We start from the raw sequence: 27,846 nt of genomic DNA, 5'->3' as shown, positions 1-27,846 counted from the left end.
TGGGAATATTAAGAAAGAAATGGAAGAGAGAGAGAGAGAAAGAGTGATGAAAATAGAAGAAGGGAAACGGGGGAATAAATAAAATTTCGGAGAAAAGGTTCTATCGAAGTACATCGCGACGTAATCGTATTAGACCGCGTGCAAGTCACCAAGAGTGAATCTCATTGGTCGAGAGGGAGAGAGAGAGCAGCCGGCGGACGCCCACAATGTGCACGGTTATATAGTACTCTAGTGCTATGCGAGAGTTCATTCATAGTTCCACGCCGGTGTCTAGTCATTCATTAATCCGGTATACGCACGAGACGACGACGCCGATAACGACGACGACAACGACGACGACAACGACAACGACGACGACGACGACGACGACGACGACGACGACGCTACCGCCGCCGCCGCCGTCATCACCACCGTCATCACCGCCACCGTCGACGCCGCCACCACCAACAACAACGACAACGACAACGACGAGGACGTAACGACACTACGACAACGAAGACTACGGTCGACGAAGAGGCAAGAGAGGTGTATCTTTACGGAGCGTGCGCTACGATATATACGACATACGAGATAGAAAGAGAACGCAGAAAGCCCTTCTCTCCTGCCTATATCGTACTTCTCTTGCTTGTGCTGACCTGCTTTTCGAGTTTGCGTGCGAACACGCGCGTGCGTGCATGTGCGCCGTGTATCTCTCTACTACGAGTGGATTACATCGTGGAGAGAGAGAGGATACTCGAAAAGGGAGAAGGATATTGGCTACGAGCAAGCTTGGACTCATCTATCTTACGGAGAATGCGAGTGGGTAAGGCCAATGATCCAAATGATATTTTCTTTTTTTTTGTGCCTTTTTTCTCTTCTTACATTTTCGTCTTTCTTCGTTTTTAATTCCTCGTTTTCTCTTTCTTTACTTTCATTTTTTTCCATCTCTTCCCTAATAGTGCATTTCTTTGTTCCTCTTAAATCGACACGTTCGATTTCGATTATGTCGAATCTTAAGTGTACACAAAAACTAGCTACCACTAGCTGGTTGATTCGCATTATTTGCGATTCATTTCGTATCGAAAGTACTTAACTTACGTCGGTTGGAAGGTATAAAGCTGCGAACAGGTGGATTAAAGGAGACCGCGCAGTTAGCGGCTAGTACACTTTTCCGATGAAAACCTTTCATCGATTTTTTTGTATCCACGAGCCATCGTCCGCGGATAAAATTAACTCGAACTCTAGCCGCTCCTCCGGCTGGTACGTCTTTATTTGCACCTCGTATCAAACTTTTCCCTTTTACCGAGATCTCCTTTCTCCCCTTGACGCCGTTTCACCTCGCTTCATCTTCGGTAGTCGTCGCACGACTTTTTGCAATCCTCGCGATTCCTCTTCGGGGTGGTTGCTTGATTCCGATCTTTATCGTTAACGGAACTAATGGATTTTCAAGGGTTCCCTACTCCTTCTTCTCCTTTTACTTCTTCTCTTCTTCTTCTACTTCGTCTTCTTCTTCATCTTCTTCGTCTTCGTCTTCGTGTTCGTGTTCGTGTTCGTGTTCGTCTTATTTTTCTTCTTCCTTCGCCTCTGCGTGGCAAATCGCTCGTGCCACGACCACTCGTAACTCCTACTTGATGAGATTCACATCTCTTCTCTTTCTTGTTTCATCGTCGAGTCTTTATCGAACGATGTACCGCAAAAAGAATTTACCTACTACTTAGTTTTTTCTTTCTTAAGTTGAGAAAAGATAAGAGAACAAAAAATGAAAGAAAAAGGAAGGAAAAATAAAAGAAGAAACGAAGAATGTTTATTAGTACTTATGTATGTCGTATAGATTTCTACAAACTCGTATAGATTCTCGCAGAAAATTCATATCAGAACGGCAATGAATTACGTCAGTTCCAAAAGAAATATCGAGAGATCTCTGCGGGAACAAAATCGATGATTTCATAACGAAGCAACGGTCTCGAGGCAAATAGTTATCGCTATGATTCATCTCCGTGGCGCCCCGTTTATGCCACTTGTTACTAGTCCGTGTGTATCGTCCGTTATCTCGATGCAAAAGTTTTTCAACCGTGCAACGCGAGAACATTGTCGTCGTTTCGAAAGGTACGTCTCGATTTGTTTCTGAAAGTCCAACAAACGCGTGGGTTTACAGGTTGAAGCAAAGAGAACGCATTCGCGTTACTCGCTTACACAGTGAGGGTGCTAAGTTAATTAAGTTCGCCTACTCGTTGAGTAAAAACGTCAATCGCGATTCTGAGTATCGAAAGTTAAATGGAAATCGAGGGAAGGACTTCACCGAAAGTTCGTTAATATAATAGCACTGGAGTACTTTTGAAATGGCGTGATCGCGTTTAGAAAGGATGTGTTCGAAAGAGAGAGGGCGGCGACGGTGGGTGGAAGGGATGAAGGGTGGGGAGAGGAAGAAGAGGGAAGGGGAGAAAAAATACGCGGAATCACGGAGTTCTGAAGACCGAAGAAGGATGTTCCCAAAGCCGAAAAAAAATGTATGAAAGCCAAGGACCGTATTCGAGACGGACGCGGCTTGACGCTAATCGTACTTCCGTTTAGATGACTCGCGAAAAAATAATTCACCGTAGTCCGCTTGGAGATTCTCGTGTAGGCAGCCTAGCGTGACGTGGATTTTCCATTTTCTCGCGACTTCGCACCTTTCGACGTGTTTAGTTTTACGTAATCGATCGATCGACGACGACGACGACGACGACGACGACGACGACGACGACGACGACGACGGCGTCGTCGACGACGATGACGACTACGAGGGATTCCCTCGCGAGAAAACCCCGATGAGTTTTTTGCCGGATCTAGATGCTTATCAGAAAACACGAGTCGATCTGTGATTAAGCTAAGTAAGAGGAAATTTCTGAACGTAGATGCGGTTAAATTTTCTTTTAACGTTACGTCGACGTCAAAGACGTTTCGATAATAAATTGTTCAAGGATTATTACGAGATTACGATCTCGTATAATCGATTGAAAATATCGATCGAGATCGGACGATTAAAGAAAATCGAGAAAATCGGGAAGAAGTGCAAAGGAAGAAGACAGAGAGAAAAAGAAGAAAATAAAAAAGGGAGGACAAAAAAAAGAGCGAAAGAAGAGTACTGCTGGTACTCATATTTTCGGGCGTCGGCGAGCAAACGAGATGCATCGCATTTTGAACGCTTTCCGAAGATCGACCGGCTGGTAGCGTGCGGCAGAGCGAGGTGGGTTAATTAACGACGTGACGTCGTAATTGGCGGGGGTAATTCGATCCCCTTTGCGGGAACGGCGGCTCGCGCACGTCGTTAAATTAAAATCCTGCAGGAGCGAGGTGCGCCGTCGTGGCAACCTGTCGACCGTTCTGGCTCCTTAGCCGAGACACGGGGCGAGCTTCCAATTTGTAAGCGCATAATATTCGTATAATTTGCTCGGCGCTAATGGGGATTACATCGGGTAACCATCGTCGGACTAATGTCCCAATCACCAGTCTCCGATACTTAAAGAGACATCTCGACGATTTTTTTTATTTTTATTATTATCATTATGATTATTATTATTATTGTTGTTACTGTTATTATTAACTTTAAAAATATTTGAGATATTATTAAGAGTGATCATCTGATCGTCGTTCTGACGAAACGTCAGTCTTTGACTCGGATGTTATCTCGGCTCGTAATAATATCTTATCGGTGACGTATCCGACGATCTATCAGCGTTTCTTTTTTTCCTCTCACTTGTCGATGACAAACCAGCCAGCCGGTAGATTATTCAGTATCACCTGAGGAACGAGCTTTCGATTGTTTGCAAACAATTTCACGCTCACCCACGCTCGTTGCTCTTCCGTTCTCGTCTCTTCTCTCGTTTCTTTTCTTCCTTCCTTTCTTTCTTTCTTTTTTTTTTTTACTTTACCATCAATTGGAAAGGGTTGAATCCGGCATGGAAATCGCCGGAGGAACAGGAGAAACGAGTCCGTACACCTACGTCGCGGAAGCCGTGAGGGTGGTACAAGAACAGGTGGGGGGATCGAGGGAGTGGGGTGAGAAGGATGAACATCGGGAGCAGTGTTCGAGAAAGAAACGACGACGTGGACTACGACGACGACGACGACGAGGACGACGACGACGACGACGACGACGACGACGACGACGACGACGATGACGATGACGACGACGACGAAGACGAAGACGAAGAAGGAGAAAGAGAAGGAGAAGACGAAGAAGAAGGAACGGTAGACAGACTGGCTCGTAGAGGCGCGGCGCAGAGTAAAGCGGAGAGGAAAGAGAAGAGTTCGTGGAGTAGAGTGGTGTGTGGTGCGTCAGGTAGAGTGGGCTGGTGGCGGAGAGGTGGTCTGCGGGGAGAGGGAGGGAAGAGGAGGAGGTGGTACCACCGCCGAGTCGAGTCGAGGCGCGGCGAGGTGCGAGAGAGACAGAGAGAGAGAGAGAGAGAGAGAGAGAGAGAGATAGAGAAACGGACGGTGAGTAAGAAAGAGAGAGAGAGAAAGAGAGAGAGAGAGACAGAGACAGATAGACAGAGAGAGCTAAAGAGAGAAAAAGAGAGAGAACCAGCGAGCTAGTCTCTCGAGTAACTGGGAGTCGCAAGTCGGGGGAGCCACTCAGTCAGCACGAGATCGGCAAGCCGAATGGTCAACCGCGCCGATACCCTCCCGGCTTGGAAGAAAGTACGCGCGGGACAGCGAGAGAAAGGGAGAGAGAGAGAGAAAGGGAAAAAAGAGAAAGAGCGTGCGCAAAGGGCGCCTCGAATGTCAACGGAGTCTCATCGCGTCGGCCGCGTCGCGACGCCTCGAGATTACATTGAGAACGGAAGAAAAGGGACTTCTAGTTATTGTTGTTATTACCGCCGTCGTCGTCATTGTTGTTATTATTGTTATTGTTGTTGTTATTGTTATTGTTATTGTTATCGGTGGCAATAGATTTGGCGGTAGATTCGCACGGACATGTGGAGATTTCTGGTGCGATGTTACGTCACTCTGACGTCGATCTGACGCATTGATCGACGATTAATCCCAATACGTTCTTATTAATTTTCTCAATAGTTTACATTCATTATCTCGTTCTTTTTTCTTTTTTCCTTTCGATATTGTCCTCTTATATTCTTTACATTGATGATATTTCTTCGTTTCTTTTTCTTCGTTCCGTTCTCTACTCTCTTGTTTCTTATCGTACTATCTGATATAATCGAAACGCGTTAGCGTGATATATTGTATAAAAAGAATAAAGGCGTCCATTCGTTGACGACCGTCGCGACGACAACGGGGAGGCTTCCTCGCCCCCTCGAAAAGGGAGGCGGAAGTGCGCGAGTGGTGGATGAACACGAGCTGGATCGTCCGGGAGAAGCCGAGGAGTGTCTCCTGCAGGAGGACGAGGAAGAGATGATCTTCGAGCTGTTGATGGCCTCAGCGTTCGCCCTCGCCACACTAAGGCGGTGTGTGTACATTGCTAGATCCTTTTCATTTTCTTTCTTTTTTCCTCTGTCTTTTTATTTTAACTATTTTTTTTTTTCTTTTCTTTTCTTTTGTCTTCTAGTTTTTATCCTTCTTCTTAGCGTATCTATTCGAGATTGCTTTGGACGTATCACTAATTTTCTTTGCAACGTCACCCACAAAAAAAATACTTTTCCGCGTAGTCACTTCGATGCGTTCAAAGTAATCCTCTCGTTATAGAATAGTTGTTTTATTTGTTCGTTTTTCGATCGTACCCTCGCGTGGAAATGCGGCGAATCATGTCCTACAGATCGTCTTCGTAGAAACGTAGACGCAAAAGAAAAAAAAAAAAAAACGAAAAAAGGAAAAAGAAAAGAAAAGAGCAATCGGCCGGTCCGACAACGAGTTTCGTTGGGACGTACTTTAATGACGCAATGACACGTGAGGATTCCATGCGACGGCTTGCGAGTACCGTTTTCCTCGCGGTTTCTATTGATCGAGTTCCGTGAATTAGCAAGTCGATATTTCTCTAGCTCTTTGGAAGGATCGAAAGAGATAAGACGAACGGGAAAAGATATTATTTAAACGAATTAACAATATTTCGAGCTAATGAAATTTATTAATCGAACTATGTTTATACTTTTTTTGTTATACACGATATATATATATATATAAAATAAAGAATTCAAATAAAGAAGAAAGATAGTCATCCAGCCAAGTCTCTTACGTTCAATCGATTATCGAAAGAATTCGTGCGAGCGTAGACAATGCAATTGCGATTGGTCGGTTTCTCAATCTCGGAGCATCATCTTCGGAGAGTGTCATTAATTCGAAAATAGGACTTTGTGGTCCTGGAAGAGAGAAAGAGATAAGAGAGGAAGAGAAAGAGAGAGAGAGAGAGAGAGAGAAAGAGCGACCATTCGTTTCTTTATTTTTCGTCGGGATAGGATCGACGGTCATTCGTCTAGACGTCCACCCTTCGGCTTGGTGGACCGTTGGAAACAGTCTCCTGATCATGGACCGGGTCTCGACTTCCTAGATTGTAATTATACGATAATCTTGTTGACTAAACGTAGCCGTCGGTTAGAAAGATCGAAATAATTTATTATCTCGCGACATTATCTTTGCGCTCGCGCGCGGTAATCATAGTGTACTCGGGAGGTTCACTCGCGAAAAGTAATCGCACGAACATTCTGTATAATTTGTCTACGTGCGAGAGATGTTACTGTCAATTTGTAATCTAAGAATAGGAATAAGAAAAGAGACAACGATTTGTACGTTTGATTGTTTTTCACAAACTAAAAGCGAGAAGTTATATTTAAAATCTTACGTCCGAAAAGAATCATACTCGCGATTATATTCTTACGATAAGCGGCTCAAGCATTCGGCCTATCATCATAATCGATGACATCATAATCTCGTATGCGAACGCTTTGCCAATGATGTCACAATAATTTGAAGAATTTCATTAGACACGCTATATCGGTAGCGAACGACTCGTCGTCGATCTTTATCGATCTTATTTAACAAAATTGTTTTTCGTTAGATCGTTTCAACGATCTTCGAAAGCTCGATCTTTTTTCACGTATATAGTTATTACCGAAAAAAAAATATCTCGATATATCTTGGCGTTTGTCTACAAAAAGATTTCTTTCTTTTCTTTTGTTTTTTTTTTAAGTATAGATAACCGAAAGAAATACAGGATGTAAAAGTGAGTATCTCGAAAGATCTCTCGTTCGAGAAATTATCACGATACGTCGTTTCATTTTGCTTCGTTATTCGTCGATCGTTCATTTATATAATCGACGTTTATATGAAATAATTAGTGGTCGAATGACTAAGCAATAAACCGAGTCAGTGGAGGAGGGCTTAGAGAGATAGCACGCGCGTGTTTATTTGGCTTCGCTCTAGGAACCGAAGTGGGTGGGTGCGATCGCAATCGTCTAAGATTTCCTCTTCGTTGGTTCTTGCCCGATAATTCGATTTTGTTGTGACTCTTCTTCCCCGTTATCTCACTTTTCTTTCCTCTCTTTCTACATGTCGTCCCGACGTATAAACATTTATTTGATTTAGAACGATAGACAAATTACGGAACATTTAGAATGTCCATAGCTTTCGACGAGTCGTATTATCGATCGGCAAATGAATAACTATTTAATGATAGATATGTATAGCCAAGAGCATAGAACTTTCAACCTGGCAATGCGAATGGTGAATCTAATCGCGATGTGGCAGGAACTGACAGCCCAGACGGAGAATGAATTAACCGTTCGCGAATACTGTTTCTACGGAGTTTTTTTATACCTTCTTTTTTCTTTTTTTAGATCGTCAGGATAACGACGGACTTAAACGAAGATAGGGACAATGAAATCGCGTAGCGAAAAGAATTGTTATCGAATTTCTTCATCGGGTAACATGACAAATACATTCGTCGCAACCGCTCGTTACAGCGGCAGATGCGGTTGGATAAGAGACCGACTCGCATCCCACTCGCTTCTCTCTCTCTCTCTCTCTCTCTCTCTCTCTCTCCTATCTCATCCCTTTAAATTGCATAAAAAAAGAAGTTCGATCTTCGTTGAATAAACAATGTAGGATAAAGTTAGAAAAATTTTCGAGTTCCTTTTAAGAGAACTTTATCGATCGAATTTGTCCGAGGACAGTGAAGGGTCGGAAGTTCGAAAGGACGTGTGGGTGTAGGAAGGCGCGAGAAACGCAAAGTCCGACCGCTTTCCATCCGCGTGTCCATCGACAGTCCTCGTTGTCGGGTTCGACGCGGGTCGCAGAAAGAGAGGCGTGCGTACGCCTTGTTGGTCCGGGACACACACGGACTGTTTGCTCGGGGTACCATCGCGGATCCCTTTTTTTTCTGGTCCCGCGTAGAGTCCCTCTCGCGAGTCGAGTCACAACACTAGTAAAGTTACAAAAGCCAAAGGCAAACAGATCCGGGGACGGGCCTTAACCGGTTTATCAAACACTCGTGCGCCCCGAAGGTGGTCTTTCGTTGCTGAAAGCACGAGACAAGACGAAAGAGAAAGAAAGAGAAAGGAGAGAGAGAGAGAGAGAGAGAGAGAGAGAGAGAGTTAACGACGAAGATGACGACTTCGTCGTCTTGTCGCGTCCGCTATCTTGCGTTTTCGTGATCGTTTTCTCTCTTTTTTTCTTTCTCTTTCTCTTTCTCTTTCTCCCGCTATCTCTTTTTATTTTCGTTCGAAGGAAAAGACCCCCGATGATCGTTCGCGAAGGCGGAGAGGAGCGGAAGAAGGAGGAGTCAAACAGTCCGGACAAACCTTCTTCCTTTTTTTTTTTCTTCTTATTTTTCATCTTCCTCATCTTTACTTTGTTATAGCACCGCGGCGAAACTCTCAGTGTTACTTTATCGGTCAGTATCGTTAACACCTTAGTACTGAAATTCGGTCCATTATTTTTTCTTAAGAGTTCATTACGAGTCGTCGTATTCGAAATTGAAAGAAAATGAACGGCATTTCCTCCGACTGGTCGATAAACGAAACCAGACTCCGATTATGAAGGTAATACCACGTTGAGGATGATTAATCGTTCTAGTAGGGCTTCACGAAGAGCAAAGAGGGTCGATATACTGAGAAATAATGTATGCCGTGGGAAATGATAAACCGTGCGACCGAAGAGAAGTTCGTGTACCTTCGTCCGTATGTTCGTTTACCTTAACAAGAGAGAGAGGAGAGAGAGAGAGAGAGAGAGAGAGAGAGAGAATAGAGGGGGAGAGAGAGAGAAAAGAAGAAAGACAAGAGGAGAAGTTACAACTTTGGAGAGGGAGAAAGTTGAGAGGCAATTTGGCGATACACAAAATTACATATCCGTGGCCCGATCGAATTGCTCGAAAGGGAATCGCTATCGAACGAGTCTCGAAATTGTACCGATTGCGAGGCCCTTGTCTCGTTTTTGTTTCGTCCCTTTCACTTCGCGATCGGGACGAGTTTTCAAGAAGCATTCAGGGATCAAAAAGTCGACATGGATTAGGGGCGAGTCGATGAATGTTCTGATTTATATTCATTCGATCGCGTATTTAATTAACATCGGAAATATCGTTCCATATTGGAATAAGAGAAATGAGAGAAAAGAAAGACGTAGGAAGAAGAATATTTTGGCAGGAGGATAGGATGGATACTCGTAGGACGAGCCGAGCCCTTGACGGCGGAGCCCGTTCAGAAGGTGGGGTTTCTTCCTACGTCGTCCTTTCGTTGTCGCCCGGCTGACTTACGTCCTACGAAGCAAATAAAAAGAAATAAAAAAAAAAAGAAAAGAAAAGAAATGAAAAAAGAACGAAAAGGGAAAAGAAAAAGAAAAGGAAAGAAAAGAAAGGGCAAAAGATCGAGGTCCGTAAGCGACTTGGACGCGCGCGTACACGTTCTTTCTCTTTCTCTTTCTCTTTCTGTCTGTGGTTTCGGGTTCAGCAGGGTTCACCGGACATATTATGGGACAGGCGGGCACTCCAGCGTGAAATGAAAATATTATGCCAGCGCCCAGAGTGGTGCCGGCCCCGTGCCACACATCGAAGGATCGCGACGTGCCCTTTGAAAGGGCGTCGACGAGAAGAACATTTTCGAATCCTTTCGTTCGCCGTAACGAACGTTCACACGGCTTATTAGCTTCCACGTTCGCGCGTTCTGTTGTTTCGAAACATTTCTCAATTATTTTTAGGAATAGACTTCTCTTCTGACATTTCTAACCGTAACACTTTAGATGATATTTCGAAGCTTTTACGACCTCCGATCTTACTCATTAAATTTCACGTTGTATCGTTATCTCAAAAGGTTTTACGTACCGGATAGGATACTTACATATTATAGCGTGGGATGAAAATATCAAGGCGATATTCGAAATACCGCATGATTCGGGATAACCGTGGAAAGGTTGAAAGTGGTCGAAGTCGATCGAACGCTCGAAGCCGTTTAGAATAATCGAATAGAACTATTTGCTTTGTTTCTCATTCGAATTCATAAGGAGAAAAGACGGACGTTTCGTTATATTTCCGTAATCGCCATCGGCATTTTCTTCAAACGATCGAGCAACACTTTCGTGACAGTCCCCGATCAAAGAACATAAACGTCATCGCACGGAAATTATACATATCCCATGGACCTTAGTGATTATTGAATTCGTTACGTGTTACCTTGCGAGTCGTCCTTCGTTCATCGTTAATGCGTCAAAGCTCTCCCGTGCGACGATGAAATATATATATTTCAGATTCCGATTGCCGACACATTAACGTCCGTACTTCCCGTAATTAGATCACGCATTCATCGTGCCATTGACGTTTTTCATCGTATCAACTATTAGCTCTCTTTCTCTCTCTCTCTCTCTCTCTCTCTGTCATTCTTGTTCTCGCTCTCATGGATTTTATCGTTTCCCAAGCGACATTTATTGTCTCCCTGTAGGCCAAAGTCGGCCATTTAGATTTCCAACGAAGCGAGGACAGTTTCGCGTCGATGATTTTATCGTCGTGGGTATCTATAACTGGAAATAAACTGTCGTTCCGTATCGTTCGTCTTTATATCGTTCGGTTTAAAAACGCAACGTTACGGGATCGATGGAAGAGACACATGAGATCCGAACGTCGTCGATACGGCGTCAGCTACAAGTTGTCCCTCGACAACGACGAACGACGAGAGGTAGGAAACCTTGATGAAGCGCCTGAGTTACTTTTTGCGTCAATTTGTTAATCGCTGTCTACTTACTGCTACCTACGAGAGAAAGACTAAAGGAAGGAAAGAGACACGAAGACAGAGAGAGAGAGAGAGAGAGAGAGAAAGAAATAAAAAAGAGAGACGACGTAAATCGTACGCTCGTGCGAAAGAAAGAAAGAAAGAAAGAAAGAAGGAGGGACTTATGGAGGTTGTCCGCCGTAGTAAAACCGGGGCCGCAGAGATAAATTCAGTTTCATACATTCCCGTCTGGTTTTCTGACGAGTTCTCCTGGAGTCCGCTACCGGTTGCCGTTGCTCGCGAGACTTCGATCTCTCGCGAACGAAGTCTGCGAGTAATCGTTCGGAAAGTCGTTGCTTTCGAAAAGTTATCCGTCCTCGCGGAACACGCGAGGCGAAATATCCCTTCGTACGTAAAGTACGTAAAGTACGTGTGTACGTAGTTACTTACTTACTTACTTACTTTACATTTGTTAGTTCGTCCGTTCGTTCGTTCGTTCGTTTAATTAGAATCGAGTTAGCTCGCTCCTTTCTCGTCGATAATACCACGACGAACACGGCCGCCCTTTTTATCGGTGATCACCGATCGCTAAATAAAAGGAAGAAAAGCACGCGCCGTTTCGGTTCCTCTCGCCAAGAGTCTCCTTCGTTTCGGGCCATTACGTCGAAGGAGAAATACGAAATGCCGATTCGTTGCCATTTACGAGGTATAAATACGAGATAAACGGATCGTAACGACATGTAGGATTTATCGGAACGCGTGTAGTTATTAAGGGGCATTAACGATGTTACGCTTGTTCGCGGAACGTGCTCGCGTCGATTCTCTTCGTTGTTTCTTCTTCTTATTCTTCTTCTTATTCTTCTTATTCCTCCTCCTCTTTCTCTTTCTCTTTCTCTTTCTTACGCACACGCAGGATGTATAGACGTTCGTTCTCTCTGTTCGTATACACGCCATATAGTCGATCTCGATGTCGGAATCGAACGAGATCGTAGTAAACTCTTGCCAGTTAATCCGATCCGAAGGAGGTAAAACATTCCCCACGCATTATAATTTAGGATTACCACATGTGTTTTCGTTATACGTAACGAGTCGCTAATTGCTCCGATTTACGAAAGCTAAATAGTATCGGCAAATCTCTTTCTATCTATTCGAGGAAAGAGAGAGATGGAAAGAAGAGAAAAAGAGAGTAGTGCGTGTTGGCGTTTCGTTCTCGCCTTCCTTTTTCCAAGGTGAGATACTCTCCCCTTCTCTCGATTACGTCGTTATTTTATAAACGACGGCTTTTCTTTTATCCCACGGATTCTCAGATTCACGATCTACTCGGGATCAATTGAAAAATCTAACTCGAACAAAGATACTTACGAAAGATCGTACGGTTAGAAATATCGCGAGTTCGTTGTCGTAAAGTAGACGAGATACTCGAATCGCGAGAAGTCGAAACATCTCTTTCTCTCTCTCTCTCTTTTTCTCTTTATCTTTCTCTTTTTCTTTTTCTCTTTCTTTTTCTTTCTCTTTCTCTCGAGAGAAGAAGCAGCCGGCCAATCTTTCGTTGGTTTTATTAGCGTTGCGCGGTTCTGCGGGCGGAATCGTGTAAGTCCGTACGCGGTGCGGGTGGTACAACGAAGAAAGTGAGGCAATGTTTAAATTTCACGGTCCATAGTGAATCGAGCTTTACGACGAGTCGCGCACCACGGTATTCCGTTCCTCTCCACCTACGTTCTGCAATTACGGTGCCCCGAAGTAAACCGCAAGCACGCGGTACGCGACGTCGCGTCGCGAGCAGGATGACGCATAGCATAGTTGATTTATGTTTCCAACTTGGAATCTATTCTTACTCGTGTTGCCGATTCTCTTAACAGATGTATGCATGTATATGTAAATACTTACTTATATAGGTAGAAATTGGTTCGACGATTTTTATATAGATTCGAAACGATAACGATTTATCTTCGTTCTATGCGTGATTCTGTCTTTCCTTTCCCTTGTGATTTTATTTGATCTGATTTTATTTCCTTTCCCTTTCGTTATTTTCTTCGACAAAACCAGACCGCCGAGTAAAGTGAGAATTAATCCGCGTAGGTGTAGGAAAACCGATACGCGTCCTTGGCGATGCCAATAAAGATTTCCGTCTTTTCGAACGCGACATCGTATAAATATCGAGGATATAACGATGATGACGATGACGACGAACAGTTATTCGAACGAGCGAAATCCTTACGTGAAGATAGGAGGGTAGGGTCCCTTTTAGCCCGGGGTGTGTTGATTTTAAAAGCCGTCCGGCCAATTACCGAAGTTGCCAGGAGCAGTATCTTTCTCTTTCTCTTTGGCCACCTGACGCCATCCATCCTTCCCTCGATTGCTATTCTCTACCTCGGGGCTCTCGTGCGCAATGAGCGATGCGTTCATTCATGCCGATGCACGCGGTTCTCTTACACGTGTGTGCATTCGTGTAGGTGTGCATTGTAAATGTACGAGTACTTCGTGATATATAGCCATGGTGATACACGGCGATCGATCGATCCCTCGAATCTCTCTCTCTCTCTCTTTCTCTCTCTCCCTCTTTCTCCTTTCTTCTACCCTCGCCCTCGAGAGAATATCAGGTGCGAGCAAGTAGTAGATATAACGAGTCGTTTACTTCGTAGATAAAGGGAGTTCTTCGGTGTACACGCATCGATGAGATAAAGGAGAATCGTAGAAAAAGATTGATAAGTTTCCTTTAGCTTATTATTTTTCCTCTTTCCTTTTTGTCTTTTTTTTCCTTCGTTGAAGATCTTTATTTCCGAGAGACTTTATTGATACGTATATTCGATCGTGATACAGCATTAAGAGGCATGATCGAGAGGCAAGGAGATTAGGGAATTAAAGTTCGTTCGTTATTTAGCTTGTAGTTTTGTACATTAATTAAAATATCGAGGTTTATTAGAGATCCTCGTTATAAGGTTAGACATCGTGGGAAAGCACGACTCGCGGTAAACGTAGGTTAAAGTATATTTTTCTTTGATAAAAAGTCATGTATTTTTAAAATAGATAGGAACCTTTTAGCCTCGCTTGCGGAGATAAAGAACACCTATCTATTTTCTTTTTTTTTTCTTTCTTTTTTTCCTTACGATTATTCGGTTTTTCATCGGTAGGAGTTAATGTCGAGCGGGGAAGGTCAAATCATTAATTAATGAACGCGATGAGAGGCTCGCGTTTACGATGCGCATGAACGGTTCTTAATGGAAAGCCAGGGCGGTATAGATGACAAAGAGTATTCGTACTCGATCATTTTCGTTCTATTAAAAATCAAATTCTTCCGATTTTATCTTGAAATTATTCACGGAATATAAGATACCATCTTCAATTTCGAACAAACTGGTTTTACTAAGGTGGCAAAGAAACCTATAGAAATCGATATCGCTAAGAGAAATCGAATAAATCGCCGGTGATAGGGTCAAGTCGATCGAGACACGATCGTTTCGCGCGTCGTCTCTCGATAGAAACTCGTAGATACTATTAAAAGAGAGAGAGAGAGAGAAACAAAATCAAGATCGATGTGCTTCGTCGTACGTCGGATCATTGGAACGTATCGAACCGTTTCTCGCGACGCACACGCACACGCATACGTATTACCTACCTACACGAATATACGCAACCATACACGTAGAGACTCACGCATCTCTACGTATATTCGCGCGTATAGCGAATCGTGGGTGGAGCGGGCCAGGTCTCTTGGTGCCTGACCACCGACAACTTTGATTCAGTACGATTGTTGCGAGCCGGTTCAACGATCGGACTGACACGCGAGTGGCCACGCAAAACACGCTCGCGCGTACGCTCGCGATACCACGTGCTCCTCACCTACTGTCTGTTTCTCTCTCTCTCTCTCTTTTCTGTCTATCTCTTTCCTTCTCTATCAATATTTTCAATTCTGGTTCCTTGTTAACATAATCTTTTAGATCATTTCGATTGCAATGTGTTACTTTGACCATTCGAAGCAAAAGCTCTTGAGTTATGTTCGCTACTTTCAGTATCTATAAATATATCCTACCAATATTCCTGTAAGTCTAACCGGAAGCAAATCGAAACTCGTAACACCTTCGATATTCAGTAAGCAATATCGTATTCGAATGGAACTATCGTGCGTACGTATGTACGTCTCTTACGAGAAAAGATAAATGGAAGAGAGAAGAGAAAAGGACGTAGGCCGTGTACAGGGCGATGACAGAACTCGCGTACTTTATTACCCGAGGTCGAAGCCGTTATCGTGTCTCACAATGCGAGATAATCGTAAAGGGCCGAAAGGGACGACGACGAGGCGTGGTACGCGACGAATCTCTTTCTCTCTCTCTCTCTCTTTCTTTTTTCCCTCCGTCTATCTCTCTCCCCCCCTCTCTCTCTCTTTCTCTCTCTCTGGAATCGTCCAAAGATCTCACTGACGTCTCTGTATACGTGCTACGTGCGCGAGATCGTCGTCGTAAAGGGCTTTATAAGCCGCGGCACGAGAGTTCAATTTTATGTTCCTTCGAGATGGGGACCGCCTGCCGTTAGTCGCACGATGTTCACGGCATTCTTCGCGGGCAAAACGTTTCTTCGCAGGTAGGAGAGGAGTTCGGTTGTTAAAGTCTACGGCTCGTGTTCGGCTCTTTCAGTCTGAAGAGCGCCGTGTATTTAATCGTATATTTCAGTCTATCGCATTTACGAGTATCGATCTCCCGTATCCCGGCGCGATCTTTCTCCGAGGGAATTTTGCATACATTTGTCGGAACTGAAGGGGACAGTTAACGTGCAATATGCTACCGTACGACTCTATCCTTCTTCTCGTTTATCATTCAAAATGATCGTTTACCTCCAATTTACTTCGTCTAGTGAAAACAACTCGTTATTGGTATAATCGTGCGCCATTCGCTTCATGTATCTTGTAAGGAAATCGTAGTAAAATAATTAATTGATCTTTCTCTTTCTCTTTCTCTTTATTCGCATTGACAGTCGTTAGGAATCGCTTTCACCGTCTCGCTGAATCGATAACGTCCAAAAACCAGTAACCTTTCGCGAAGTCATTCGCCTTGCGCTCACTAATGCAGGTATTTACCCCCGCATCCTTCGAAAGGCGTGTTCGCGTTCGCGAGAGATCGCTCGTCGCCAAGAACCAGACCGATAGGAATGCGTATAATGAATAATGTATAATATACTGACCATTAATCACAATGCTCCTTTCATCCCGTTTTATTGCACCGAACGCGGTAATTTCACAATCGTTTGCATAATCTATTTTTCTCTTTTGTAAATACTCACCGAGTTCTCTTTCTCTTTCTCTTTCTTTCTTTCTTTCTTTCTTTCTCTCTCTCTCTCTCTCTCTCTTTTTCTGCTCGTCGCGGTCTCTTCGCGGTATCCGTAAATATCAATGACTAGTCGTACGAGCTCGTTTACTACGTTGCTACGTCTTATATATTACACGTACAAAGATACTTACAATCTACATACTCGTAGATATTAAATCCGTACCTATATATCTACTCGTTCTCTTCTTGAGCGTGCCCATGAAAGAAGAATACTTTGCCGCGAAAATTTTATCGCGTCGCTCGATCGATTTTATCGTTCGATAAAACGTATTTACGAGGCGTCATCAGATCGAGCGTGTCTCTTAATTTAACGAAAATTGCCTTTGGTTAAGCGGTTCGCTTAAGTGACAGATGTATCTACCTGGTCTGAGTTTGTTCCATTGAATGAGCGTACGCGGCACGCATAATACATTCTACTCGTACAAACATAGGAGGAGGCGAACCTATCGCGAAAGACAACTTCGAAGCAACCTCCCGAGGTCAGGCGCGTGGTGGACGAGAGAAAGCTCGATGGCTGCCGTGTTGAATCATCTTTTTCGTGTTCCCGTGCTCTAAAACTTTTAATCGGCCATTCATCACTGATTTTATTTACGCGTGTCCGTCATACGTTACTTTTAAAGATATATTTCGCAATGGTGGAAGAAAGTTGATGTATCTATCGTCGGCGGATCTACCAAGAAAGATACTATCGACGTTCGATCGTTGGAACGTAATCGACGATGACATTGAACGCGGTACCGATCGTGCGCGCATTCCTTTGCCCTGACACCTCCTCTCCTTCTCCCCCTTTCTACATAAAACTGGAGAGAGAGAGAGAGAGAGAGAGAGAGAGAGAGAGAGAGAGACAAAGAAACGGAGAGAGCCGTCGTACGCGATCAGCTCTTGCGCCGATGCCGACGGTAGGCTGTCACCTCTGGATATAAACGATGGATGACGTCAGTATGACATCAGTGATCCATATCGTCGTTACGGCTCGAAGCCAACTTTCCACGGAGTTTCTCTTCGAAGTAGACGGGGTGAGAAATACAAATTAACACGCACGACCCTCCATCACGTATTACGAGTTAATGTGTGGCCAACGAAGAAAGAAGCCAGGCGAAGTTCTAATCCTCGTGAGATCAGTTGATCCGTCTGGTGGATCCGTGACGTCATGGGCCACCAACGGAGCATCCCGGAACGGAAGCGTTGAAGTCTCCGGTTAGCGAAGGTATAAATCGCTATGGCGGACGATATGATTTATTTTCGAAAATTAAAATCGAATCCGTCAATTTAATGAAAGTAATAGCAAGACATAAATATTTGATTAACGATCATGATAATGACAATTAATTAAATTAATTGAACGTTTATCGAGAAAGATAATCATTATCAAGATTAACATCGCAGGAATCTCATCGATATTGAACAAGTAAACACGCTTGTAAATTAAGAGCTTTCTCTCATTTCACTTTATGAAAGAAATGAAAAAGAAAATAAAAACGAAGAAAAAAGGACGATGCTTATGCGTCATTCTTCCGGGACTCGTCCTTCTGGTCTTAGCACGTGTATCGAAAACTCCTCCGCATATCCTTTTCTTCTTCCTGGCGTAAATGTGTCGTAGGTGTGTGCGAACGAGAGAGGAAAAAAAGAAGAGTGGAGGAGGAGGAGGAGGAGGAGGAGGAGGATGGTCCATTCTGTGAGTTCTTCACCGTTTTGCGTGGACGCGAACACACTCGCGAGAACGACGTCACGTGGCAGAACGCGTCCCACATACCTTTGTAGACGCATCCTCGTCGATCCCCGTGAAAGAAAAGAGAAAAAGAAATAGGTATATTCCAACGGCGCTCTTCTACTCGTGCGTGTAAAACGGACGTGAACGAGCGAGCAAAAGCCGGGAGTGCGTGTTTCGGATCCGTGTGTCATTTTGAAATAGCGAGTGCATCTCCTCGGGGCGTGCGTGAGTGCACTTTTGTGAGCTCCATCGAAACGTTCTCTTTCTTCTTCTCCTTCATTTTTTCTTTCTCTTATTTCTTCTTTTTTTTTTATTTTCTCCCTCTCTCGTAGGTATCCACTTATTCTTCATCTAAATTCTTCTCTATCGACGGTAGTTGTATTGTTTCTGAAAAAAAAAATAAAAACAAAAATCGACTTCGAATTTCGTTTTGCTTTTTGTTGGTCGATGATAATTTGATTCATTGTTTTCTCTTACCTTCGATACGATAATACTGTTAAGGATTTATTGTTAAAGTGATTGATGTTTAGGAGCTCCCACACTACTCGACCAATGTCTCGCCCTCTCCCTCCTTTTTCTCGAAGAAAGCGAAGGCGGAGTCTAATCACCACGCGATCGCTACTCCCGGTGTGGCCAGTAAGCCGGATTTGTTCCCAGAAAACAGAAAGCAAAGCTGCTAGGGCCTCGAGCTATCGATGAGAACCAACTCAAAACCAACAATCTTCGTCCATCGGTTTCGAAAAGAGGAAAAAAGGGAATCTACCTTTCTTCTTCTTCTTCTTCTTCTTTTTCTTCTTTTTCCTTTTTCTTTTTTTTCTTCTTACTCTTCTTCTCTTTCAACAATGTATCCTACATACGTATACATATCTACATCCGTATAAAAAAATAAACATTTTTAATGACATAGACTGATCTATAAATCTTCTATCACGACCAATTGTTGTGGCAATAAATCGTTAGAATTTTCTATTACGGGCGCGAGAAGAGACAAATCTTGATCTGTCTCTTTCTCTCTCCCTCTCTCTTTTTTTTTTTTGTATTTCTTTCTTTCATTTTTTTTCCAACAAGTGAATGAGTCAACTAGGAACGGTGGCAAAGTAACGAGACTTTACGGGATCAGACGAATTTCGTAACTCGCGACAGATTCGATTGGACGCAGTATACGATTAACGTTGCAATACGGCAATAACTTCTTTATCGAAGGCAAGAGTACTTAGGTGCAAGAGATAGCTAGCTAAGTCGGTGGACGACGTTTCGTATAAACGAGAAAGAAAAAGAGAGAAAAAGAAAGAGAAAGAGAGAGAGAGGAGCGGGAAGATAAAAAAGAATATATCTGAGGGAGCTACACGAGTGGGGTAGCGGCAGTGTAAATTGATACAGTCGAGATCGAGCGTGCATACGATATAGAGAGCACCTTTGCTGCTCGCCTCACTGCTTGCGTACACGCCCACGCTAGTGTCCCCGTACTAGTTTACAATGTGTATCATTTTGTGTTCCGTTTGTGTGAGTGTATTGCACGTATATACATATTTACAAATATATGTGTGTGTGTGCATATATACGATACGAAATATATTTGTATATGTGTACGTACATATATACCTACGTATATACAGATGTATAATACGAAACGCGACAATGCAGTACAATCCGACATCTGAAAGCGATGGAAAGAGGAAGAGAAGGCGTGAGGTTTCGATAAGATACACCCGTGTGAAACGACCGGCTTCCCTTAAGGATTTGCTCCTGAGATCGGCTTAATCGAATCGTGAGTTATTGCGAGGTAGGAGGATATACCGAGGCTGTTGCACGACTATCTAAGAAAGATCGATGCAGCCACCGGCGAAGTGGAAGATAAAATGTTCAGATAAAAAGAGAAAAACTATATCCTATATATGTGTGTGTGTGTACGTATATATGTACATATATACTTTTTTTATGAAGAAAAACTTAACGCAGTCTTTCTCTCGCGATTTTTTTTTCCTTTTTCGAATTATCTCGTGTTTGTTATTTAAATTGCATTACCTATCACAATGCAATACGATACGATTTTTAATAATAATACGATATAGGAGAATTTGAAAGTTTATATAATTGATAAGAGGAGGTGGGGTGGGAACTCTCTAGCATTTTCCTTACTAGAATCGTCTAACGAGAGACGCGTGCTCGTTCGCGCGTGACCAACGTGCGAAAAACACGCAGTGATCGTATCGAATCGTATCGAACTACGACTTCGTTTTGCGCCTATACGATCAAGAATTAACACGCATTACTCGCACACGCGGTCAGCCAATTAACGTTCGTTAATTACCAAGGCGGTCTCTTCCAGTCGACCTTCCTTTTTTCCTCTCTGTCTGTCTGTCTCTCTCTCTCTCCCTCTCTCTCTTTCATAAGCGAGATAGGATAAGGTAGGAAGTATCGTCACGAGTCTCGCTTATCAGCTCATCGTCGACTCGATCAAATGGTCGATTATTCGATCGGCTGTAATCTTTCTCTCTCTCTCTCTTTCTCTTACACGTACACGCATACGCACATACACGTATAAATCGAATTCCTACGAGTTGACGATTAGTAATAAGTTTTGCAATGTCATTGTTTAGAGAAAACTTATTCGATATAAGTATGTGATTTACAGTGAGGTCCCGATCTATCGCGAACACGGGGATTATTAGCGACACTTCAGCGACTTTTATCTTAGATAGAAGTTCATTGTATTCCCTACAGACTTATTGTCTTTGAAAATATATGACGTAATTCTTCGGACTTCCCTTCTCTCTGTGTAAAAAGAAAAGACATGTAAGACAAATTTGAAGGTGGAGGAAGAGAGGATCGGAGATCTACAGAGAGAATGTAGACAGCCGAGAGAAGGACGTATGAGTTCTTCTTTCGCTCGAGGCACTTTTTATGGAGGATAACGAAGCGAAAGAATCGTTAAGGGAGCAAAGGGCTCCGACGAGATACCCTAAGGGGTAAGGCGACGCGAAATCGCGAGGGAAGTCGTAAGGCAAGACGTTTAATTGCGCAATAAATTGTGATTCTCCGATTTGCAACCCATTTCCTACTGCGGGGGCGACGATTGGTCGCTGTTAAATTGGCGCGTAGGTGCGATGGTAGGTACCTACGTGGTTGGTGTGTGCCTGCCAGTGTAGGCACGCACGCCGTGAAAGTCGGAAGTACCTCCTACCCTTCTCTCCTTCGTCTTCTTCTTCTTCTTTTTTTCCTTCTTCTTCTTCTTCTTCTTCTACTACTTCTACTTCTCCATCTCTTAGTCGTTTAGTTTAAAACGCCTTTTCCACTTCGACTCGTGTAACGTCTAGTAATTTTCTTTTTTTACGATATAGGCATTTCAATTGAAATTATTAAGAAAGATATTTATTGAAGAATTAAAGAACGGAAAATAACAAAAGTTCTTTCCTTCTCTTTACCCTTCTCCGTCGTAGCTAATTTATCTATATAAATAATATCTGGTAAATATATATATATCTGGTATAATAATCGATCATGCACTTTCGAACGTTTGATATTTTCCGTAGAAAATAAAAAATTCCGATCGTTCGCACTTAAACGTGTCAAACGTTGACAGTCGACGTATTAATCGTCGCCGTACGATCGATCAACGATCCGAGAAATTATGTAAATCGGCGTAACTTGTCAGCGAGTTCGATCGTATATCTCGAAGAACGAAATGGTAGGAAACTGTCAGGCATATGTACGTTTCTAAGACGTTTCTACGTAATAATTGGAGTGCGAAGGATCGTATAGGTGTAATATGACATTTAAAATCTATAGTGTAAGGTATATATGATAATTAGTTTTGACGTAGAAATCTCGTACGATTGCAGATTCGGTGGCACAGACGGCTACTCTGACGAGCCTCGCTTTCTTCCTGAGTTCCGGGCTGAGCGGCACGGTTTCCGGAGCACCGACCAGCTACGGTCTCCATACCGCCATCTCGGAATCCAACAGCAATATGGAGCCTTGGCTGCAACCATGCGGTACGCCGGTTGCGGCAGCTCTGAAAAAAATGCCCCAACGTCACAGCGTTCATAGAGCGTTGAAGAGGGTACGAACCCAGCTCAGGGTTGCTCAGAATCACTTTAGGAAGGACCTTAAGGATATTCATGAGATTTATTCGAAGGTAAGTGTTCATTGTCTAGATGTTCGAATACGTACTCTGTCTAGCTATCTATCTATCTATCTGCTCTAACTAATTAGAACGATCGGAATAATTTATTTCGACGAAGATCGTCCAATTAGTTGGTTGGTATCTTTCTGACGAATACCACGACTTGTAATTAATCATCGAGAGAGCATGGGTTTAAGATCGCGTGGGCGGTCTCGAAGCGATGGCCGGGGGAGTCCGCACGTGCGGCACAATGCCGCAAAGTCCTACTTTCCGAGAGCAACGACGATTTGCATTCGTTACGCGTGTCGCGTCGCGAAAAGCAGACTCGATTTTCTCGGTGACTCTCTTACGAGATCGTTTAGATGCAAAGTCTAATGAATGGCACGGTCTGCCATAGGTTTCGCGCACAAGCGTACTCGTTTCTCATACGTAAAATAAAATGCTCAACTCTCTCTTTTTCTCTCTCTCTCTCTCTCTCTCTCTCTCTCTCTCTTTTTCTTTCTCGTGCCGAGAAATTTCTGATCTCCGTTAAAACCCGTAAGGTAATCTAACGTAATAAAAGAAATCGTGTTAAATCACAAATATTTGCGGGATAAACGTCTCGTTTCTTTTCTCTTTTTCTTTTTTCTTTTTTCATTCGCGAGAATAATTTTATATCGATCGAAAGGTTTCCTTTCCTCGCACGAAAGAATTTCGCACGAACGAATCGAACTTCGGAATTCGATTTCTTTCGAATTTCTTTCGCGCTTGCAATTTTTCTTTTCTTCTCTCTCTCTCTCTCTTCTTCCTTCTTTTTTTTAGTCTCTCGTTACCTACTACCACTAATCGAATAAACGACGACGATCTTCCTCGAAACGATCGTCAAGACTAAACAGTTGGCATCTCGTCTTTCGTTCGCAGGTGTACAAAGTGCTGAAGGAGCAGTACAGAATGAACTGGCTTCCGGAGAAGCAGCTCGAGTGGTACCATAGGGAACTCTGGTGCCTCGAGAAGGGTAAGAAGGCGGAGCGTGCACTTCCACGTCTTCACGACGCCCTTCAGAGGTTCGCCATCACGTTCCACCATCTTAGAGCGTTCCGACTAAAGTCGAACATCAACGTCGATCTTACGATGAACAGGCGAAACGAAATTATCGATGCCATGCAAATCGAAATTCTTCGAGTAAGTATTCGTATGATTTCCTTTTCTTTTCTTTTTTCCTTTCCTCTTTCTTTTCTTTTTTCTTCTTTTTCTTTTTCTTTCATCTACCTCAACAACGAACTATCTCTATTTATTTCACATTTCAATGAATTATCTCTAATCATACAATTTTCTTTCGATACTTAGATGCTTTGCGAAGTAGAAACAGCGATCCTGAATCTAGGATTGCAACTACCAACCGCTCACAAGGCGGTCATCGTCACGGAAAGTCGTAATTGGGCCAAGGAAGGTGATCTAACGCTCATGCTCATTCAAGATTGGGGAGTTCTAAGATTATATCAAACCTTCCTGAACGATTGGACGCGTGCCTTTCGTAATGCCACTGCGACTGGACCTGGTACCTGCGATCCTAACACGATAAAACCGCTGATCTTACGACCGAAGAACAACAAGAAGGGTCCGAAAGCTGGAACGGGTACTAAAGGGAAGAGAATACCGAAGATCAAGAAAGAGAGAATCAATAGGAAACATCCGCTCGGTTCGAATCAAACGCAACCCTTGACACGAGGACCAAAAGTATTCCCAAGGAAAAGACTGACGAGGAAGAAACAGGCGAGACCAGCGTAGTCAGCGAAAGTCCGTGATCTCGAGTGATCTTGCTCGTCTTTATCTAATTTTCTTTCACTTTTTTTTTTATTTCTTTTTATTATCATTATTTTTTTTTTTATACTTTCTCCCTTTTCGATTCTAAACTATAGACTATAAACTTTCGATGTCGAACACTCGCAAAAATGACGTTTATCCTCACGCTAGCAGACACAAATATACAGGAACACAGACACACACGCACAGACACACATTAACATCATTTACATACGTTCTTCTATTTATTGCATCGCCACGATCATTAATTTTCTTTACATTCTAAGCGTTAACTCTATTCTCGATCGACAGAAAGAGATGACACTTGATATAGAAACTCGAATCCGATCGAGTTATTCAAAAGAAAACATTTTTCCTCTTCTCTTTTACGTTTTGATCAACGTTCATTCGGCTGGCGGTCCAGCCGTAATTTTCACTAGGGGACCAGTATTAAGAGATTTACTTCGAAACAGTATTATATCTAATAACGCGTAATAACTAATAATAGCGGTTAATAATAACGTTGATGCACAGAGAGACTTATCGATCGAAGCTATATAGTAGAGGTGATTAGCTCGATCGATCGGGATAGCGTCGAGGAGGCATGCACCTGAAAATCACGTAGCCATACGTACTTTTCTTCTTCTCTCCTTTTTTTCCTTCTTTTTTCTTTTTGTCTGGTTTTTTCTTTTTTTTTTTCTTCTTACGTATAATCACGAGAGAGCACACGTTTTAGAACACTCGTCGAAACGCGAGAGACGGAGAGATGCGTTAAGAAGCAGAAAAAGAAAAAGAAGAAGAAGAAGAAGAAGAAGAAAAAGAAGGAGAAGGAGGAGAAGAAGGAAAAAAGAAATTAAAAAAATGAAAAAGAAAAAAAATAATTAAAAAAAGAAAAGAAAAGAATCAAAGAGATTTGCCGTTCGTGGTCTCTTTAAAATAAATTTTTACGTTTCGTCAAAATCAAAACGCATCGTTCTCTCGCGTGGTAAAGGACAAGTGAAAATAATCGCTCGATTATTGTACCACGATTTATGGAAAAAAAAAAAAACTTTATTTATTGTAGCTTTAACGTCTGCGGGCGAAAGCTTGATGTTTAGCTGTGATATCCCGAGCGTACGCGGACCGTACAGAGTTCCTACGTTTTATACGTATAGGTGCATGTATATAAGTATCATCGTATATAGTCGAACGCGTACCATCGTACTTAAACCGTTAGACTATTTTCCTCTTTATCTATCTTTTTCTACTATTTTCTCGTCTTCACAATAGAATCTCTTTCTTCTCTGCGAACATGACAACTTTATCTCTTTCTCGTGTACTTTATATCTCTCTATCTCTCTATCTCTCTTTCTCTTTCTTTCTTTCTTTCTTTCTTTCTTTCTTTCTTTTTCTCTCTCGATCTTTTTCTCGTATTTTTAAAATAATAATCTTTGTAGTAGGTGATAAATAGTATTCTCGAGTCGAAATTTTTGTTTCTCGAGAAAAAACAGAATTTCTCAGCGGAGAATTCTGTGGAGCTTTTTGTATACGTATCTACCCTTTTACCTGGACGCCGATGTGAATAATATAACACTCGGTATATTTTTAATTTCTACTTTATCTCATTCTCTCTGCCTCTTTCTCTTTCTCTCTCTCTCTTTCTCTCTTTCTTCGTCTTTACTTTATCTATTTTTCTTTATATTTGTAACTTGTAATAGCGTCTAAAGGCAAGTTTTAGGGTCGAGTAAACCGGCATACACGCCGCTCAACAATTTTAGAAAGTATTTTCGTATTAATAAAAAAAAAAAAAAAACGACAATGACGGTGCGATCTGCGTAGGTATTTTGCGAATTTTCACGCTCGCCGTCGTATGTTAATTTCTGTGTTTTTTTTTTTTTTCTCTCTTAGTTATTACTTTTCTCCATTGCATTATATCGAGTATACGTATTATATATTTATTCGACGTACAAGCATACTTACATAACGTTTCTAATCTATTTATTATATCACGTTACCATCGCATATATTATTTATTTGTCATTTTTTTTCCTTTTACTTGCGTATAATCGTCTCGAATAAATTCGATGTTTTTGTACCGTAGTACGGCGAACATTTCTTTTTTCCCTTTCCATTCGTTAACTTTTCTTTCGTTTTTAATTTCGAAGGTACTGCAATTCGATTTCGATTTTAATCGAAAGTACGCGGAAAGCATGAATCGCATACGTTGCTTGCGATTCGTACGTTATCAACAACGAACGTCTGGCCAAAACATGTAAGTTTAATCCGAGTTGTCGGCGTCGCATGGCCGAGATGTCGCAATAAGGTCGCGTAAGGCGTTCGTGCGTGAAAATAATGCGTCAAGTCTGCCAAGTGTAATAATGGAAAGTATATACACATTGGGTGGTATGCATTAAGCACGAGATGTTGCTTTTTTCTTCCTCATTTTTAAATAATTTCTACTCTCTTTCCTATGCCTACGATAAGAAGAGACACGTAACCCAAGGTACTTACGTGTAAATATAATATCAAATTATACTTTAAAAGCATTTCTGTGATGGTTTTTTTTTTTTTAATTGCTAGATACGTTCTATTTTCGATCGTATCGAAAATGACTATCGATTCGAAAACCGTTTACAAGAGTACCGAAATAGTAATAGGAGTGCATGTTGCTGCAAGAAGTAATCATTAATATTACTACGATGTCTGATACCTTGATTACAGTAACAACATTTTTACAAGAATCAAGTTTTACAAAAACAATTTGATAATTTACGCCGACGCGTAGAAAATATTTTGTCCGACAAATATTGCAAAATGTTTTTAATCCATCCCTTTTTAGCGGAAGATATACTTCCTGCAAAGATCAAGATCAGATAACGCGATAAAGATACACCGCTCCCAATTTATTCCTTACTCTGTTTATCGCATTCCTTATCTATCGGTAAGTCGTCAAACTTTTCTCGTAGCACATTACGAATCGCCAATAAAGGAGATCGACGCATCGTTGCACCCAAACATCAGAGTCAGCCAGCCAGCCACGCGAGATTTCATTATGATCGTGAAAATATGGTGAAAATATATTTTTTACTAATAGCGATCGTTTATTTCTCCTTGACCCTGATAAACAGCTACGAGTACGCGGAATAACAAGAAGCATCGTGTGTTTTCCCTCGTTCTTTCTCTCTCTCTCTCTCTCTCTCTTTTTCTTTCACATACTCCAGTATTGTGCTAATCCAGCGTGAGAGAATCTAATCTTAGTTGGGTGAATCTGCAGGAGGATCTAATTATAGTATCGCCTTATATGGCTCGTGTCCTACGAAGTGTCTACGCGCGTTCGATCAACGCCGTCGACGACGTACGATCGTTACGTCGAGCTTCATTCACAATTTTTTGTCGCGTACCGAGAGCAGCTCTTTCCCTTGTAAAACTATTGACTACTTGACGTCAAGTCTTTGCTACGGATTTCACGTTAACTCCACGCAAATGCTCCGAGCGCACATTCCTTAAAGAGGATAAACAGGGATCTATGGACAGATGCAACGCGAAAATATCAAATTTTTCTTTTTACTTTTGACGAAAGAAAAATAATAATATTAAATATATACTGTATCACGTCATTTCCTTTCCATCCTAGTCACACCTTTCTTGACAATTACAAATTTTTAACGAGACAATGGCCATGCTTCTGTGTTATCCGATTATCGATAGTTTCATTAATGTCGTTCCTCAAGAATTTTACTAGTTATACGGGAAACTGGAGATCGATGAGAACAATCTCACAAAAGATGACACTTGCGTTCTATTAACATAGATTTCATTATTTAG

The 27,846-nt window shown here is 42.4% G+C and overlaps 1 protein-coding gene across 7 annotated transcripts; it reads left to right on the top strand.

Annotated features, from left to right (window-relative positions):
• LOC127064315 (uncharacterized) lies at window positions 1-26,121 on the top strand. 7 transcript variants are annotated; one of them, XM_050995239.1, is made up of 4 exons: window positions 1-798; window positions 21,977-22,272; window positions 23,161-23,421; window positions 23,587-26,121. In XM_050995239.1, exons 1-4 carry the CDS (start codon window positions 675-677, stop codon window positions 24,025-24,027), a joined length of 1,122 nt encoding a protein of 373 aa, XP_050851196.1. In that variant the 5' UTR covers window positions 1-674; the 3' UTR covers window positions 24,028-26,121. The 7 variants fall into 7 exon arrangements, with proteins under 7 accessions (XP_050851196.1, XP_050851198.1, XP_050851202.1 ...); XM_050995241.1 differs by having other exon boundaries at window positions 662-802; XM_050995245.1 differs by lacking the exon at window positions 1-798 and adding an exon at window positions 2,068-2,085.
• The last annotated feature ends 1,725 nt before the right edge of the window (window positions 26,122-27,846 follow it).

Source organism: Vespula vulgaris, chromosome 5, assembly GCF_905475345.1.
Source record: "Vespula vulgaris chromosome 5, iyVesVulg1.1, whole genome shotgun sequence".
NCBI lineage: Eukaryota > Metazoa > Arthropoda > Insecta > Hymenoptera > Vespidae > Vespula > Vespula vulgaris.
The sequence above is the reverse complement of the archived record's forward strand: the minus strand, read 5'-3'. Positions and strand labels throughout refer to the sequence as shown.

What these genes read in the sequence shown, in the direction of transcription:
- LOC127064315 (XM_050995239.1), top strand. Translation starts at nt 675, where the DNA reads ATGTGCGCCGTGTATCTCTCTACTACGAGTGGATTACATCGTGGAGAG. An exon ending in CTATCTTACGGAGAATGCGA is followed by an intron (nt 799 to 21,976) that starts GTGGGTAAGGCC and finishes GTACGATTGCAG; the next exon opens with ATTCGGTGGCACAGACGGCT. An exon ending in TTCATGAGATTTATTCGAAG is followed by an intron (nt 22,273 to 23,160) that starts GTAAGTGTTCAT and finishes TTTCGTTCGCAG; the next exon opens with GTGTACAAAGTGCTGAAGGA.